General features: G+C 40.7%; 1 protein-coding gene and 1 long non-coding RNA gene across 2 annotated transcripts; both read left to right on the top strand.

Moving 5' to 3' along the window:
- The first annotated feature begins 2,923 nt into the window (after positions 1-2,923).
- LOC120433983 (histone-lysine N-methyltransferase EHMT2-like) lies at positions 2,924-8,170 on the top strand. The gene is made up of 9 exons (XM_039601312.1): positions 2,924-2,935; positions 3,019-3,179; positions 3,300-3,492; positions 3,707-3,808; positions 4,660-4,731; positions 4,900-5,001; positions 6,216-6,321; positions 7,984-8,055; positions 8,154-8,170. The coding sequence occupies exons 1-9, from the start codon at positions 2,924-2,926 to the stop codon at positions 8,168-8,170; spliced, it is 837 nt and encodes a 278-aa protein (XP_039457246.1).
- Positions 8,171-10,083: 1,913 nt separating this feature from the next.
- LOC120435867 lies at positions 10,084-10,699 on the top strand. The gene is made up of 3 exons (XR_005609982.1): positions 10,084-10,114; positions 10,431-10,589; positions 10,668-10,699. It is a non-coding gene; the product is annotated as an uncharacterized LOC120435867 (long non-coding RNA).
- Positions 10,700-17,598: the final 6,899 nt, after the last annotated feature.

The raw sequence follows: 17,598 nt of genomic DNA, 5'->3' as shown, positions 1-17,598 counted from the left end.
TTGTGTCTCTGAGCTGTGAGGACGACAGCTCTGCTGGATGGACTCTGAGGAGAAACACAAGCAAACAACAGAGGACTCAGTGTGGAGATGTGTGGGGAAGAGGGTCTGGTTCTTCCTGTAATATCACTGTGTTCCCATCAGACAGTGGGGTTTACTGGTGTGAGTCCAGAGAGGGTCCCATCAGTAACATGGTTAACCTGACAGTCTCTGGTAAGCTGAGTGTGTGGAGTTAGTGTTGATGAAGCTGTGTGTAAATGGATGAAATGCTGTAGTTTGTCTCTGTGTTGAGGTGGATCAGTGATCCTGCAGAGTCCTGTCCTCCCTGTGATGGAGGGAGATGACGTCACTCTGCTCTGTAAAACAAAGACCACTCCCTCCAACCTCCCAGCTGCTTTCTATAAAGATGGCTCCCTCATCAGGAAGCAGCCTACAGGTCACATGACCATCCAGCATGTTTCCAGGTCTGATGAAGGCCTCTACAAGTGTGACATCAGCGGTCATGGAGAGTCTCCATCCAGCTGGATCACTGTCACAGGTGAGGAGCTTCACTCTGATTTCACCTCTTATTTCATCCACATATTCACCTGAACAGGTGCGATTCTCTCTGCAGAAAAACCTATAGCCGCAGTGATCCCCGCCACCTCTTCACTACCCCCTGACTGCAGCTCTCTCCAGCTTGCGTTCAGAGTGGTCCTCCACCTGGTGGTGTTCAGTCCATACTTCATCTCCACTCACTTCATGATGTCTTTATATCGCCACAGAGCCAAAGGTAACACTCTGAATCATTTCCTCACCTGATATGCTGATGATGAACTCCTCTCCATCTCTGGTTCACATCTGATACTTTTTGACTTTTAATTTTTGCAGGAAACAAACTTTGCATCTTGATCTCTCCCACTCATCCTGAGCATGGATTGGATGATGAGCACGATGATGTAACTGCTGATGTCACCACAGAGCATCACTTCTGAAGCAAACTTCTGTTGTGTCTCTGTGGATCTCAATAACTTTGTCCTCTTCACCTCTGATGTTGAGATCGTCTGAATAGATGGAGGAGGATATCTATCATTTACCACGTGTGTTACCAAAGCTCGGTACCTAAGGTATTCATCGAAGACTTTGGATTGTTTCTATATAAAATCTATAGTGAAATGTGTGAAATACTTAAAACAGTTATAGATAGAGCCTGTTTTATTTTGGTATTTCCTGTTTTGTGATTGAATTCAGTCTACAACCTGGTTGGTCCATCTGCCTTTCACTCACAGATACTGACATGGTACTTAAATTGATGTCCAATAGAGGACAAAGATAAGATCATGTGACTGAGAGTGGCTTCATGGATCACTTCTCATCTGTTCCTGACTGAGCACAAACCCTTGAGAGCCTTGAAGCTAAAAATAAAATGAAAAACAAAAAACAGATATTAAAAGCTTAAGATCTGCTGTCATCTACAAGTCATGCTGATTACAGCTTTCCTCTTAATCCATCACATGGGACTTTCCTTTCATTGTCTAACTCGCGTGATAGAGGATCCTATGTGGATGTTGTTGTAATAAAAGCATGTGTGTCTGTAAATGTCACTGTGTGTGTGTGTGTGTGTGTGTGTGTGTGTGTGTGTGTGTGCGTGCGTCTATGTGGTATGGATGGACATTTGACCTGACGCTGTACCTGGGCTACAGGGACATTTCGACTTTTTGCTGTGTATTCATGTGTCCCCCTAAAACATGAATTGTAAATGCATTTTTAAGTGTCTAAATAATAATTTTTTCTACTTCTTATGAGGTCATTATTTATCTTTTGACCTGTATTTGCTTAAACTCTAGTGTAAATTTATTTATTAAACTATAATTAAAAGATTTTCTGATTTTCTTAAAAGTGCACCTATACCACTCACCTGATTTTTGTGTATTCCAGTTTATTGCACAGCGACGTTTCGAGTTAGAGTGGATGTGTGTAAGTACTACAATTTAATACACATTTTCAATACACACGGCCGGAAGTCATTGTGATTGGTAGGCTATATATATAGGCGGTACCTACCGGATACGATTTGCTATGCGTGCCCTTTAACAAGTACATGTCGACGGCAATATTTAAGACTGATTAAAAGCACAAAGGTAAGCCTTTTTAATGTAAAATGCACCATGACTTTAATACTATATGAAATTATAGGTGCACAGGCTTATATTAAACTGGTTTAATATATGCTTTATGGACTGTTAGCTAGTTTTTGAAGAAGTAAAACTGCCTCAGCGTTTGTCATTGAGTAAATAAAATAGGGCTGATGACTAACCGCGTCAACGCGATAAAGCGGGCTAACCCGTGTTAGGATTTACTCGGTGTTAAAGCATTAATGTGGCTTAAACGTGTTAATGCCGACATCGCGACTAACGTGATTAACAATTAAACCAGCGCAGTCTGAGTCAAAATCCCTGATGTCGCTGTCAGCTAATTTCGGGCAGTTTGTCCAATGTCTGTCCATTGTGCTGACAGCCCTAAAATAAAAGCAAGGGGTATAAGTGTATTTAATCGTGTATTTATTTATATGCCTGAAGAAAAACTTCTTACAGTTTTGATGCCTAAGCTTTCTCAGTACTTGTATCACTCTCTGCAGTCGCCATTACAGAAATGTCACATGTCGCCATTTTGAGAACTTGGCTTTTAACATTTTAAAAGAAGGCATAAATTAGGACTATGAATAAGTCAGCTGTGTTTATGCTGTAAACTACACTACTGCTAGTTCCACTACTACTGATGATGATGACAATGATGACGATAATCGTAATACTTTATATGCTTTGGTAATACAGGCAACCAAAACGTACAGGAGAACATGCGAAGGAGACGCATTCCTCCACGGAGGATGCAGTCTGTCATGTTTCTGCTGGAAGGGACAAACTGGGACTTGATATCCACTACATAAATGCCTTCAAAGGTAAGTTGGTCTTTAGTTTGGATTAGATTTGGAGTTTGTCACTTTGTCTTTTGTCACTCACTTGGTATGCCTCTGCAATTCAGGTCGGGCATTTTCACGACTGTTCCATTCCAAAAGGAGACTTCCTTTTGGAATACAGAGGTAAACTCATACCAAAAGAAGAATGTGAGCGGAGACACAGAGTTTATCATGACAGCCTGAAGGTGTTCATGTTTGAATTCAAGTTTGATGGAAAACTCTGGTGGTGCGTATTATATCAGTGTAGTTTGATTAAGATTAAATTACACATTGCTTTTGATTTATGAAAAAAAAAGCTTCCTAACAAAAACTAGTTAAGCTAATACTTTTTTGCCTAACCCCACAGTGTGGATGCATCTCAAGAAGATGGGTCATTAGGCAGACTTGTCAACGACAACCACATCAGTCCAAGTGCTAAAATGAAAATATTAAATATCAATGGAAAGCCCCATCTATGCTTATTTGCAAGCAGAGACATAAGTCCAGGCGAAGAAATAGACTATAATTATGGTGACTCGGATTGGCCCTGGAGATGCAAGGTATTTCTACAATTGTACTTTTTGGAACTGATAAATTGCATACCGTAAGCCATTGTTACATTTGTACCAACTCAAATTGGCTTAACGTGACTTAGGGCATCTAGTTTTCCATTGAAATTGAGTATCACCTACTGTGACTTTGGTCACTATAGCAATGCAGCCGAGCATCCAGTGATATAAATGTATTTTCATTCTCTATCTGTTACACACGAAGGCTGAGACCAGCCAGATTGAGAAGACTGTGAGCTGCCTAAAGCCGCAACCAAACTGCATTTCAAACAATGATCTGGACCTGAAACATCCGGAGCCTGAAAGGGTAAATATAATCCAGTGTACCACTTAATGAGCTAATAATTTAATCTATCATCATTCTCTATGGATGCTGTGTGTGTGTGTGTTTGGCAGTCACCTGGGTGTAATGTGATTTACATGGACCGTGGCTTGTAGGTCCTTTTCATTGTTTCAAAGTGCAAGTCTGGATAACGTGTGTGTGTGTGTGTGTGTGTGTGTGTGTGTGTTAACCACCCAAATGTGACTTAGGAGGACCACACTGTTATTGGGGACTCCGTCAAAGTTTGCTTCATGGTGACATCACTCTGGTTTTAGGAGGGTCTTCTCTATTTTTTGACAGTTTGACCCCACAGCACGCAGAACTGACTGCATGTGCTTTGTTTCTATGTTGAAATGGTTTGAAACTCAGGCTTGAACATTAAGATAGTACTATACAACTGCTTAACTTGTTTTAGGCACGTTTTACTGCTGTAGTGCATGGGTTCTCCTGGCTGTGTACTCTGGCTTCTTCCCACAGTCCAAAGATGTAGCTTATGGGGTTAGGTTAACTGATGATTCAAAACTGCCCTTTGGTGTGGATGCAAATGCCTGTCCTTCCATGTTAGACTGGTGATCTGTCCAGGTTGTACTGCCCTTTGGTAGCTGGTATAGGCCCCAAACCTGCTACCCCACAATCCTGATAAGGATAAGTGAAAGAGGATGGATGATTGCCACGGAATCAGTTGTTAATTATTGTAGCCAGTATTTTTTCAGAAGAAAACATTTGAGTGGAAAGCCCCCACACATGCAAATTAAAAACAGAAGCACAGGCCTGCCCAGTACTGTTGCAAGAAGAGCACTTGGTCTAATCTTTGTGTCATCTTTTCTTTGTTGCAGGATCTTGATGAAGAAATGCCTCAGCAAGGCTCAGAAGCCATGCATTCTTCTTCAGTGCAAGATTCTGAAGAGGTAACATTGACCTAGGACAGATTTTAATGAATGTTTCTCATGCACGATGTGTACCTTACGCTATTTTCCGATAGTGAAATGGTTTATTCATCCTCTTGAGTGATGCATTTTTAGTAACTGTCAGATTACTGTTCTTTTGTCTTCATTCTCTATCTGTTACACACGAAGACTGAGACCAGCCAGATTGAGAAGACTGTGAGCTGCCTAAAGCCGCAACCAAACTGCATTCCAAACAATGATCTGGACCTGAAACATCCAGAGCCTGAAAGGGTAAATATAATCCAGTGTACCACTTAATGAGCTAATAATTTAATCTATCATCATTCTTTATGGATGCTGTGTGTGTGTGTGTTTGGCAGTCACCTGGGTGTAATGTGATTTACATGGACCGTGGCTTGTAGGTCCTTTTCATTGTTTCAAAGTGCAAGTCTGGATAACGTGTGTGTGTGTGTGTGTGTTAACCACCCAAATGTGACTTAGGAGGACCACACTGTTATTGGGGACTCCGTCAAAGTTTGCTTCATGGTGACATCACTCTGGTTTTAGGAGGGTCTTCTCTTATTTTTTGACAGTTTGACCTACAGCACGCAGAACTGACTGCATGTGCTTTGTTTCTATGTTGAAATGGTTTGAAACTCAGGCTTGAACATTAAGATAGTACTATACAACTGCTTAACTTGTTTTAGGCACGTTTTACTGCTGTAGTGCATGGGTTCTCCCTGGCTGTGTACTCTGGCTTCTTCCCACAGTCCAAAGATGTAGCTTATGGGGTTAGGTTAACTGATGATTCAAAACTGCCCTTTGGTGTGGATGCAAATGCCTGTCCTTCCATGTTAGACTGGTGATCTGTCCAGGTTGTACTGCCCTTTGGTAGCTGGTATAGGCCCCAAACCTGCTACCCCACAATCCTGATAAGGATAAGTGAAAGAGGATGGATGATTGCCACGGAATCAGTTGTTAATTGGAGTGAGAGGCTGTCGCAAGGTATCACATTGACAGACTCTAACACAGTCACACCTATGGGCAATTTAGAATTACCAGTCCAGCAAACCCCACTAACTGCATGTCTTTGGGCGGAAGTTGTAGTTGGCAGATACAAGTCGGGTGAGAGGCATTGTGCACCCACCATATTTGGAATAGAGGTTCCAGCCGCAAGGATAAGCAAATAAGGAAGGATTGTTTTATAAATTTTGTTGTTGTTGTTTTTTTTACTCTGACCCACTCCACACAGATAAGAATGCATGTGCCATTTTAAGAAGTTGCAGTGTTTTAAGTCAATTAACTATTCTAGATAACAACAAAGTGAAAGAATCAATTCCCCTAATCCCAGTAAAATGGTTCCAGTAGAAAAAAGTGAAGAGGTTGATTGCGTTCAAATTTTATACTGGGATGAAGTGTATTAGTTGATATCTGCAACTGAATTGAAAACACCTCACCTTTCCAACTGTCCAAAACAAATAAATGTTGCAATATTTTGCTAACAGTGTCACAGTCATCGTCTGGTGTGCACAACAATATCATCTTTGGACAAGTGCATTCAGTGTGTGGGACCGGTTTCCTCCCTCAAGTGGCTTGGCTATAAGTGCAAAGGTGAGACATTTAGTGAATAGGTACAGTATATAGTAAAAAGCATTAATAGAGTTCAACAAGTTAAGACTACCTGAAATGAACACTGCTCCCTTTTTAATCAGTGGGTGGTCACGTCTAATTAAAGAAATGTAGTATTACCTCTTTGTTGCAGGACCTTGTAAAATGGTATACTTGGGATTGTCCTCAATTCCCCATTCCATAATATAAACTGCTCAAAATAATAAAGGGAACACTTAAACAATCCGATGTAACTCCAAGTCATTCACACTTCTGTGAAATCAAACTGTTCACTTAGGAAGTAACACTGACAACCAGTTTCACATGCTGTTTTGCAAATAGAGTAGACAACAAGTGGAAATTATAGTCAATTCACCATAATAAAGGACTGGTTCTGCAGGTGTTGAACACAGACCACTTCTCAGCACCTATGCTTTCTGGCTGATGTTATGGTCACTTTTGAATGCTGGTGGTGATTTCATTTTAGTAGTAGCATGAGACAGAGTCTACAACCCACACAAGTGGCTCAGGTAGTGCAGCTCATCTAGTGTAGCACATCAATGTGAGCTGTGGCAAGAAGGTTTGCTGTGTCTGTTAGTGTAGTGTCCAGAGCATGGAGGTGCTACCTGGATGTGGAGTAGGCCATAGGAGGGCAACAACCCAGCAGCATGACTGCTACCTCCACCTTTGTGCAAGGAGGAACAAGAGGAGCCCTGCAGAATGACCTCAAACAGGCCACAAATGTGCATCTGTCTGCTCAAATGGTCAGATGGCTTGAGGGTCCAGCGTCCACAAGTGGGGATTGAGCTTGCAGCCCAACACCATGCAGGATGTTTGTCATTTGCCAGAAAACACAAAGTTTGGCAACTCCGGCACTGGCACCCTATGCTCCTCACAGCTGAAAGGAGGTTCAAACTGAGCACATGTGACAGTCTGGAGATGCCGTGGGGAACGTTCTGCTGCCTGCAACATCCTCCAGCATGATCATATTGGCAGTGGGTCAGTAATGGTGTGGGTGGCATTTCTGTGCCTGCCAGAGAGCCTGACTGTCATTAGGTAACAAGATAAGATCCTCGGACCCTTTGTGAGACCACATGCTGGTGTATTTGGCCCTGGGGTCCACCTAATGTGAGAGGACACTGGACCTCATGTGGCTGGAGTATGTCAGCAGTTCCTCCATGACAAAGGCATTGATGCTATGTACTGGCCCGCCTGTTCCCCAGACCGAATCCAATTGAGCACATCTGGGACATCATGTCTCACTCCATCCACCACAAACTGTCCAGGGGTTGGTGGATGCTTTAGTCCGGGTCTTGGAGGAGATCCTTCAGGAGACCGTCCGCCACCTCATCCCGAGCATGCCCAGGCATTGTAGGGAAGTCATACAGGCATCTGGAGGCCACACACATTCAACTACACATTTTCATGCCATTCAACTACCTAAAGAACAAAGTATTTAATAAGAAGAATTCATTCATTCATATCTGGGATGTCCTTTTTTGGGGGGGGGTTAGCAGTGTATGTGTAGTCATTAAAATATCCTTAAGTGTGAACAGTTTGTTTTGTTTTTTTCAGCATTTGACATTACTGCAATGCTTTGACAAAAAACTACTTCACTTAAATAGAACTGCAAAGCTAAATTAAGTCTATCAAAATGTGTTTCAGTTTGTTTAGGGGTCTGGCACAAATCCTGCCTTGCAAAATTGGCAAATCAGAATTGTCACCAGTCCAACACAGGTGTGTATCCCATTCATATTTGGCTTGATTTTTTCAGTTTATTTTTTACCTGTCTAAAGTATTGATCAATTAAAATAACTTTTATTCTTACATTCCAGAAAGAAGAAATTTCTGAATATTCAGGGGAGGATGGATTGCCACATTCAGTTCTGGATCAAATATCAAGCGATGATGATGGCAACCACAGCATATCAGAAGAAGAATATGTGCCAGATTCAGAGTCATATGATGAAGATTCAGATAAAGACATCTCATTATTGCCAAGCACATCAAAAGGTCTGCTATGCCAAGATGACATCTCCAAAGCGCATGAACAATCGGATTCAACAAATTTAATCCACAACTTGACAAAAGACAAGCCAGAAGATAAAAGTGAGCTTTTATGAAACTGAATCAGAAAAAATGACTTTAAGTAAAAGAAATTACTGCTATTTTTGTGGCAAACCACAAGCTAAAATTTCCGCCACCTGAAAACGCACAAAACAGCTCCTGATGTTGTGCATGCATTTTCCTGCCTAGAGACTCAAACGAGCGTAAAAGCCTGTTAGAGAAATTGAGAAATAAGGAAATTTTAAGCATAATGCTGCAGTTTTGCATGGTGGAGTGGGACCACTGAAAGTGAAGAGAAGACCCAAGATTAAAGCAGTAGAGGGAAAGTTTGCTCATTGCTTTTATTGTCAAGGGATGTATGTTCGCAAGGATCTTTGGAGACATGTCCGCAGATGTCCTAACAAACCAAAAGATGACACAGATAAAGAACCTGGAAGAACCAAAGTACTCGGCCTGGCTTTAACTCTGGAGTCTCAGTGTTATCCATGAGGTGTCAAGTGGAGTGTGGAAGGTTCTTGCTGTTATGAAACAAGATGAGATTGCCTCAGCTGTGCGAAATGACTTTACTGTTATTCAGTTTGCCCAGTCCCTCTACAATAAACATGGACAAGACCCTACAAAGTATGATTATATACGACAGAAGCTTCGTGAAGCGGGGACGTTTGTGTTTGTGTCTGCGCACAGAATTCTCAGTGCATAACATGGAAGAAGCTATTAAGCCTGCTAACTTCCAGAGAGTTGTGCAAGCAGTAAAGAAAGTTTCAGGTTTTGATGAAGAGACACTGTCATACAAAACTCCAAGCCTTGCGCTGAAACTGGGACATACACTGCATAAAATGTCTGACATTATCCATTGTCGTGCCCTCATGACAGAGGATGAAGCCCTAATCAAGTCCACTGATGCGTTCAAGAAGTTGCATGTCTCCAAATGGTCCGAGATGGTGTCTCACCGTGCCTTGAACACACTGAGCGAGGCAAAGTTTAACAAGCCATCAACATTGCCCTTTACAGAAGATGTTCGGATTCTCCATCACTACCTTCAAAAATCTGCAGAAAGTGCCTTTTGCAGCTTGGAGAACGAAGCCACAGCTCAGAATTATGCCCAACTTGCACAAGTTACACTCTCACAGATCATTGTGTTCAATCGAAGACGTTCTGGAGAGGTTTCAAAGATGCGCCTCAAAAGTTTTCTTGAAAGAGACAAAACAGCACTCCACACAGATGTTGCCATGGGGCTTTCAGAAATGGAACAGAGACTCTGTAACTATTTCTGTAGAATAGAAATAATGGGAAAAAGGGACAGAAATGTTCCAGTTCTGCTAACACCAAGCATGCTGGATGCTCTGTCACTACTGGTTAGGAGGCCTGACTGTGGTATTTGTGCCACTAATATCTACCTCTTTGCAAGACCCCGATCAATGAGTCATTACAGAGGAATGGACTCCTTGCGTGTTCATGCATACCAGTGTGGAGCAAAGCACCCTGAGTATCTAAGATCGACACAGCTCAGAAAACATGTTGCCACACTCTCACAAGTCCTTAATTTGAAAAACAATGAACTTGATCAGGTTGCAGATTTCCTGGGTCATGATATTCGCGTTCACCGCGAATTCTACAGATTACCAGTTCCCACAACACAGCTGGCCAAGATTTCCAAACTGCTTTTAACACTGGAAAAGGACATCTTTCCCAGATCCAGGGAAATCACTGGATGAGATCGAAATTGAAGGTTTGTATTGAAAGGAGCAAATATTAGGGCAGTAGTTGAATATTATGCTTTATCAACAGAATTAAAACCTAAAAGCACAGACCATTCTGTTAAATGTCCATGATTTAAGGTTCTTGAAGTCTGTTGTTTCATCACTTTGCAACATTTGGCAAACTGCAGAGTGGTGGCCTTAAATAGTAAAACTATGTACTGTGGAAAAAGTATAATTTCCAGTATTTGTTCTGTATTTTGTCATATGTCGTTGTTAATGTGAGGTTTTTGGGGGGTTTGTGTTTGTGTTGGGGGTTTTTTTGTGTTTTTTCCCACAATTTCTCAGATGAAATTGCATTAAGTGATGCTGAAACAAAGGACAGTGAGAGTGAATCAGATGATGATGACACAGCACTCACAATGTCAGCGTGTGGCACCAGTGAGCCTGTACATGCAGTAGCTGATTCCACAAACACAGCGCAGCTACAAGACGCTGTAGATTGTGGTAAGTTACCACTAGCTTGATTTCTGTGGATAAAATGTTTGTAACAAATATTAAAACTTAATCAAATTGTGTAATCAGCAGATGAAGAACCACTCATAATGCCTGCAGCAGTGAGACTGCTGCTCCCTCTGAAGGTAAGGGTGCAGTTGGTTCTCTAAGCTTATGGACACGTTCTTTGTAATTGCGTTGCAATTCTGTCTCTACACCACCACAATGGATTTTAAAATCAAACCATATCCATATGTGTTAAAGTAGACTTCCTGCTTTAATTCTAGGGATTTGACGGAATCATCACATCACAACCATTATGCATAGTCTATTATTCTTAGAAGCTCAAGGGTAATTGTATAGCTGACAAACAATTTAATGACTGGGTGAGGCCTGTCTACAGACTACTTCATGTGACATACTATGGTGCTTGCATGATGCATTCTCATTATCCAGTTAAGTAAGTAAAAAGGTTGATTCTGTTCATCTGAACGTAGTTTTTTCAGTGGGAGAAATCAAATCAAATCACTTTTATTGTCACGTCACATGTGCAGGTACACTAGTACAGTACATGTGAGTGAAATTTTTGTGTGCAAGCTTCACAAGCAACAGAGTTGTGCAAAAAAATACAATAACGTAAAACAAGCAAAATATAAAAATGGCTAATCTAAAAAGTAATAAATATATGTACAATATATAAAGGTATATACATTACTGAATGTGTGTACTAAATATGTTTTTCTACGTGTGTGTGAGTGTGTGTATATAGTGTGTGTATATACATGTTTTACAAATGAAATAAAGTAAACAATAAAATAAGATATATAAAATATACAGAGGTTGGTATGTGCAAAACAGTGGCATTAATGTACAGTATGGAGTGCATAATGTTGAAGTTCCAGTAGTGAGGGTGAGGTGTCTATGAAGTGTTCAGCAGTCTGATGGCCTGGTGGAAAAAGCTGTCTCTCAGTCTGCTGGTACGGGACCGGATGCTGCAGAACCTCCTTCCTGATGGAAGTAGTCTGAACAGTTTGTGGCTGGGGTGACTGGAGTCCTTGATGATCCTCCCCGCTTTCCTCAGGCACCGCTTCCTGTAGATGTCTTGGAGGGAGGGAAGCTCACCTCCAATTATCCGTTCAGCACACCGCACTACTCTCTGGAGAGCTTTGCGGTTGTAAGCGGTGCTGTTGCCATACCAGGTGGTGATGCATCCAGTGAGGATGCTCTCAATGGCTCTCAAATGTTTCGTCACTTAGATGTTTGTGCTTAAGGTTTTGAATTGTTCATCATCTATTGTTTCATCACTTTGCAACATATGGCAAACTGCAGAGTGGTGGCAAGAAGTCACTTGGATGAGTGACAAAATGTTTCTCCCACTGAAAACGCTACGTCCAGATTAACAGAATCAACGTTTTGGGATTTACTTACCTGGATGATTGAGCATGCATCAAGAGACTTTTATTCAATGTTTTATTCAGTCTTTTATTCACAGTGGAACACCAAATGTTGTCTCATTTTAGAAATTTGATAAATTTTCAAAGAGAATTTTAGCTCGTTTTGATATTGATGGTACCAACACATTTCAGAAGTTAGGACAGGGTAACATCCATTCTTTTAAAAAGCAAATGATTTTTGGGTTTTTTTTTGTTTGGTTTGTTTATTTTAACTACTACTTTATATATCTTCCAGATAAAAATGCTGCTCAATCCCACAATTCCCGAAGAGCTCCCAAAAACATGTGGTCCAAGGCGGAGGTTGCTGCAGTGATGAGGCATTTTAAAGACCACATAAACGAAGGGAAACTGGCCACCAAAAATGAATGCAGTCATTGCAAATTGGTAGAAGATCCGGTGTTGGCAGGAAGAACAGTTCAAAACATAAGAGATTTTGTAAGAAACAGAGGATTAACTGCAAAAAGGCAGAAAAAAATGAACTAAAATAACTGTTTAGCCAGATGTGGTTTTACATCTTGGTCAGATTGCCGAACTGTTGTTAAAACTGACTTATTGTGCAGCAGGCTGCCTCACTGATGTTCTGTTTAAAGAAAAAGTTCTTGTTAATTACAGAAGTAGTTTGTATTTCATAACTTTTAAATTTAATTTATTTAGTTTTTTTTTGACAGGTTCTTTAATATATATTTTTTGACCGGTTATATTGAAAATAAAAAAAATATAAATGCATATTTTCTCCCTTAATATTTACCTTTAAACTATTAAAATTCATTTTAAATGTTTTAATTTTTCTGTTTTCTATATTTTTATATTTCTGTGGTTAGCGTGGGCATTTTTGTCCATAGATTTCTTTTTTTATTTATGGTTAAAATTAATGTTCAGATCCAAGAACACTAATAAAATAATGTCCCAGTAATCCTGTGTCCTGTCAGATGTGTATTCATGGTAATGATGAGCTATTTAATAATGACATCATTGTCCCTTTAAAGTCCTGATATTGTTTTTTTTGGACCTCATAGAACACATCGTTGTCAAGTGGACAATGTCTCCAGAAAACACAATAGAGTCTGGTTGGTGTGTATCAGTGTATCTAGACTTCTATAGGGAGTGTATTAGGTCTGAAGTGACCCAAATTTTTTTCAGATTTTTTCGAACACTTTAACCTCGCTCCCTTGGCTCTAAGTCCTCTGGAAACGGTAGTCCCCTTAAACCACCGCCGGGCGGATTGACGTAGTATAGTCCCTCCATACCACATAGACCCGTGTGTGTGTGTGTGTGTGTGTGTGTGTTTGTTTATACTGATCCGTGCGTGTAATGAGATTATAAATGTGTAGAGGAATCAACAAAGTTAAATTAAGTAAGTATCCATGTTTTGTATTACCTCTGTGTTTTTAACCATTGTTATTTCAGATATAAAGATACCCATGTCACACTGTTTACTATGAACATCTCATGGTCCTGCATCATTTGCCCCAGTGTTTTCAATTTTCTTGTGTTTTTGTCATTTTGTATTATGATTTGTGTTGAAGTCCACTTTGTTAGTCTTGTGTTTGTTCTGTATTGCCGAGGTTGTTCTGTTTAGCTTTAGATTATTAGATTCACTCTCATGTCTTTGCTCTGTGTGTCTCTGTGTGTCTGTGTTTATATATGTTGTGTGAGTTCTTGTGTTTTGTTTCCCTCCTCGTGTTTCATTCTGTGTTGTCATGTTTACAACGTTTCCCCAGTCTGTCATGTCTGTTCTCTCTCCCTCATGTCCCTTCATGTTCCCTCGCTTCCTCTCTGTATTTCCTCCACTCCTGTGTCGTGTTCCTTTGTTTCCTGCTTTATTGAAGGTCTTGTGTTTCCATGTTCGGTGTGTTTGGTTTTTGCTTCCCTGTGACGTCATGTTAATTTGTGTCAGCTGTGTCCCATGCATTCTCAATTCCCTTGTTATCCTTCTGTGTATATATGTCAGCGTCTTCTTCATACCACGCTGTGTGTCCTGTTAATAGTTTAGTTTGTAGATTTTCCAGTTTAGTTTTTGTATAAACTCGTGCCAGCGATAAAGCAGAGTTTTGGTTTTTCAAATCCTGCCTGTGAGTCTGCATTTGGGTGCAAGCCTGCCTAAACACACAGTTTCTGGGGAGATAATGTGTGACTCAGTGTTTTCAGTGCAGTTACATTTACACAGCTCGCTGTATGCAGCATGTCTGCTTCACACCTTCACAAATGTTAGGTTGTTTGCTTTCTGACCACAAGTCAGTGGGTGGGACAGAGAGAAGAACAAAACCAACCAAAGCTTTCTACCTTACAGTTAACGTGCAGTCAAGTACAAGAAGACACAGTTTGTTTGGCTCGATCTGCAATATTAGTGACTAAATCCATGCATTTACTTAAAATTTAATTGTCAAAAAAAGAGTTCGGAGCGTCAGTGAAGACATCATACAGGTACTGATGTTGCATTCAGGGTCTACTGTCAGTCATAGATAATGTTGCTTTTCATCCTTTCTTCATGTTCAGTTGACACTTTTAAGGAAGCAGAGAAATAAACACGGGAAGTTTTTCACATGTTTTTTTCTAACCACAAGTCTGAAACCCAGAGAGAGAGAAAGAAGAAGAGGAGGGATTTACTCAGTGTGACCATGAACTGATGTCAGTGTTGGTCTGATGTCATTGAGCAGCAGGATGGAGGAAACATCTCTGCTGTGTCTGCTCTGTAAGTTCACTCTGTGTTTTTAATACCTCTGCTGTCTTGTTCAATGTAAAAACTCTCAGTTTAACTGTGTTAAGTTTAATTTCTCTTCAGTTCTGATCTCACTGCTGAGCTGCACCACAAACCAAGGTCAGTAACCTTCTTCTGTCACACTGTAAACCTGACTCACTCTTCCAGGAGACTGTGGGACACATTTATTAAGAACATGGTGCAGCTAACTGCAGACAGACTCCTCCTCATTCACGTCCATAATAACTCACACTTTCTGACGGTTTAAAGGATTTCAGGTTTTATGTCTTTCAAACACATATAACTCAGACTTTGTTATGAATGATATCCATTTTATTAAGTATTCAGCAGCTGATGTGAGGAAATCAACAGCTGTGAAAAAAATCTGGATATTGAAAAATATGAATAATATATATAATATATCTTCTTCCTGACAGCTCATCTGACTGTGAGTCCCAGCAGCTCTCAGTTCTTTGAAGGAGACTTTGTGTCTCTGAGCTGTGAGGAGGACGACAGCTCTGCTGGATGGACTCTGAGGAGAAACACAAGCAAAGAAACCAGAGCTGAGTGTGGAGATCACAATCAAGAATGGGGAGAGCCGTCTGGTTCTTTCTGTAACATCAGCTACACTGACCCATGGGACAGTGGGGTTTACTGGTGTGAGTCCAGAGAGGGTCCCATCAGTAACATGGTTAACCTGACAGTCACTGGTAAGCTGAGTGTGTGGAGTTAGTGTTGATGAAGCTGTGTGTAAATGGATGAAATGCTGTAGTTTGTCTCTGTGTTGAGGTGGATCAGTGATCCTGCAGAGTCCTGTCCTCCTGTGATGATGGAGGAGATGACGTCACTCTGCTCTGTAAAACAAAGACCACTCCCTCCAACCTCCCAGCTGCTTTCTATAAAGATGGCTCCCTCATCAGGAAGCAGCCTACAGGTCACATGACCATCCAGCATGTTTCCAGGTCTGATGAAGGCCTCTACAAGTGTGACATCAGCGGTCATGGAGAGTCTCCATCCACCTGGATCACTGTCACAGGTGAGGAGCTTCACTCTTATGTTACCTCTTATTTCATTTATATATTCACATGTGGTTGAAATACCCACACATTTTCTCTGCAGAAAAACATATAACCACGCCCCCTGACTCGTCCTTACTCCACTTTGTGATTAGACTGATCTTCCACCTGGTGATGTTCTGTCCATACGTCATCTCCACTCTCCTCGTGGTGTCGTTGTATCGAAAGAGAGCCAAAGGTAACACTGGATCATTCATTGATTAATCAATATGCTGAATTCTCTATAAATTAATGGCTGAAACACTTTTTACAGGAAAAAACATCCGTGTCTCAATCCTGCCCATTCAGCCTGAGCAGGGACTGGACGATGAGCATTATGATGTAATCTCTGATGTCACCACAGAGTATCACTTCTGAATCAGAGCTTTGGTGCTTCTCTTTAGGTCTCACTAACTTTGTCCTCTCCACCTCTGTTGTGAATCTTATCTGAATAAAAGGACTCTGATGTTCATCTCTGGATATTTTTATGTAGATAAACAACAAATGTTCCCAAGAAAATCTGCTGGAGCTCTCAATAGAAATTATATTGACTTATGATTTTATGTCCCACACTCAGTCACTACAACCAATTTTAGGGTTCCTCCACCTGCTGAATCCACTTTAACCTCTGACTGTGCACATTTTACTGTTTGCAGGCAAAGTCACCGTCTACAATGTCGGTGACTGAAAATAAAGATATAGCTTTTATTTTCCTTGTTTTCCTTCAGATTCAAGCTTAGTATGATTAAAATTAAAAGAAGTCAGACTTAAATTTGTACTCTCATCCCCTATATTATTTTATTATTATGTTAACATAGCTCAAAGTTCAGTTAGCTTTGAAGAAAAACAGAAAAGTCCTAAAAAGAGCTACTTTATACTTTCTTACTTTGAGTACATTTCAGAGCCTGCACTTTTCTACTTGAGTAAGGAACTTGAATCAGTACTTCAACTTTTACTGGAATATTTTTTACAGGAGTATTTGTACTTGTACTTAAGTACAGAATGTCTGTACTTTTGCCAACTCTGCTTGGTCTGAGCAGGAGCTCATCAGATTGAACTAACTGGTGTCCTATTCTTAATGTTTCTGACTAAATTCAGAAACATTAAGGTTGTTGCTGCTGTGCACTCACAGATACTGATGGTCTGATGAAGGCCTCTACAAGTGTGACATCAGCGGTCATGGAGAGTCTCCATCCAGCTGGATCACTGTCACAGGTGAGGAGCTTCACTCTGATTTCATCCACATATTCACCTGAACAGGTGGGATTCTCTCTGCAGGTAATCCAATAACCACAACTATTCCCACTGCTCCAGATCTGACCTCTGACTCCTCCTTACTGCTTGTGATCAGAGTGGTCCTCCATCTGGTGGTGTTCTGTCCATACTTCATCTCCACTCTCCTCGTGGTGTCTTTATATTGACATTAAATATTCATATCGATAAATTAATATGCTGATGATTAACTCTATGTATCTGAACTCTTGATCAATAAACGGCTGACACAGTTCTTACATTTCTGCAGAAAATGTGCTTCAGTAATTCCCTCTCAGCCTGAGCAGGGATTGGATGAGGAGTGTGATGATGTAATCACTGATATCACAACAGAGCATCACTTCTGAAACAACCTTCTGTTGTGTCCTTGTGGGTCTAACTAACTTCTTCACTTCTGGTATGTAGGTCATCTGAATAGAAGGACTGATGTTTATCTCTGGATATTTTTTACATAGATAATCAGCAAATATTCATCCATAGAGGAGAATATCCTTAAAGCACTGTGTGTTTAATACTAATGCTGTCTAACTTCAGATAATATA

Source organism: Oreochromis aureus, linkage group 3 (genome assembly GCF_013358895.1).
Source record: "Oreochromis aureus strain Israel breed Guangdong linkage group 3, ZZ_aureus, whole genome shotgun sequence".
Taxonomy (NCBI): domain Eukaryota; kingdom Metazoa; phylum Chordata; class Actinopteri; order Cichliformes; family Cichlidae; genus Oreochromis; species Oreochromis aureus.
The sequence above is the reverse complement of the archived record's forward strand: the minus strand, read 5'-3'. Positions and strand labels throughout refer to the sequence as shown.

What these genes read in the sequence shown, in the direction of transcription:
- LOC120433983 (XM_039601312.1), top strand. An exon ending in CAGTGCAAGATTCTGAAGAG is followed by an intron (nt 4,732 to 4,899) that starts GTAACATTGACC and finishes TTACACACGAAG; the next exon opens with ACTGAGACCAGCCAGATTGA. An exon ending in AACATCCAGAGCCTGAAAGG is followed by an intron (nt 5,002 to 6,215) that starts GTAAATATAATC and finishes TTTTGCTAACAG; the next exon opens with TGTCACAGTCATCGTCTGGT.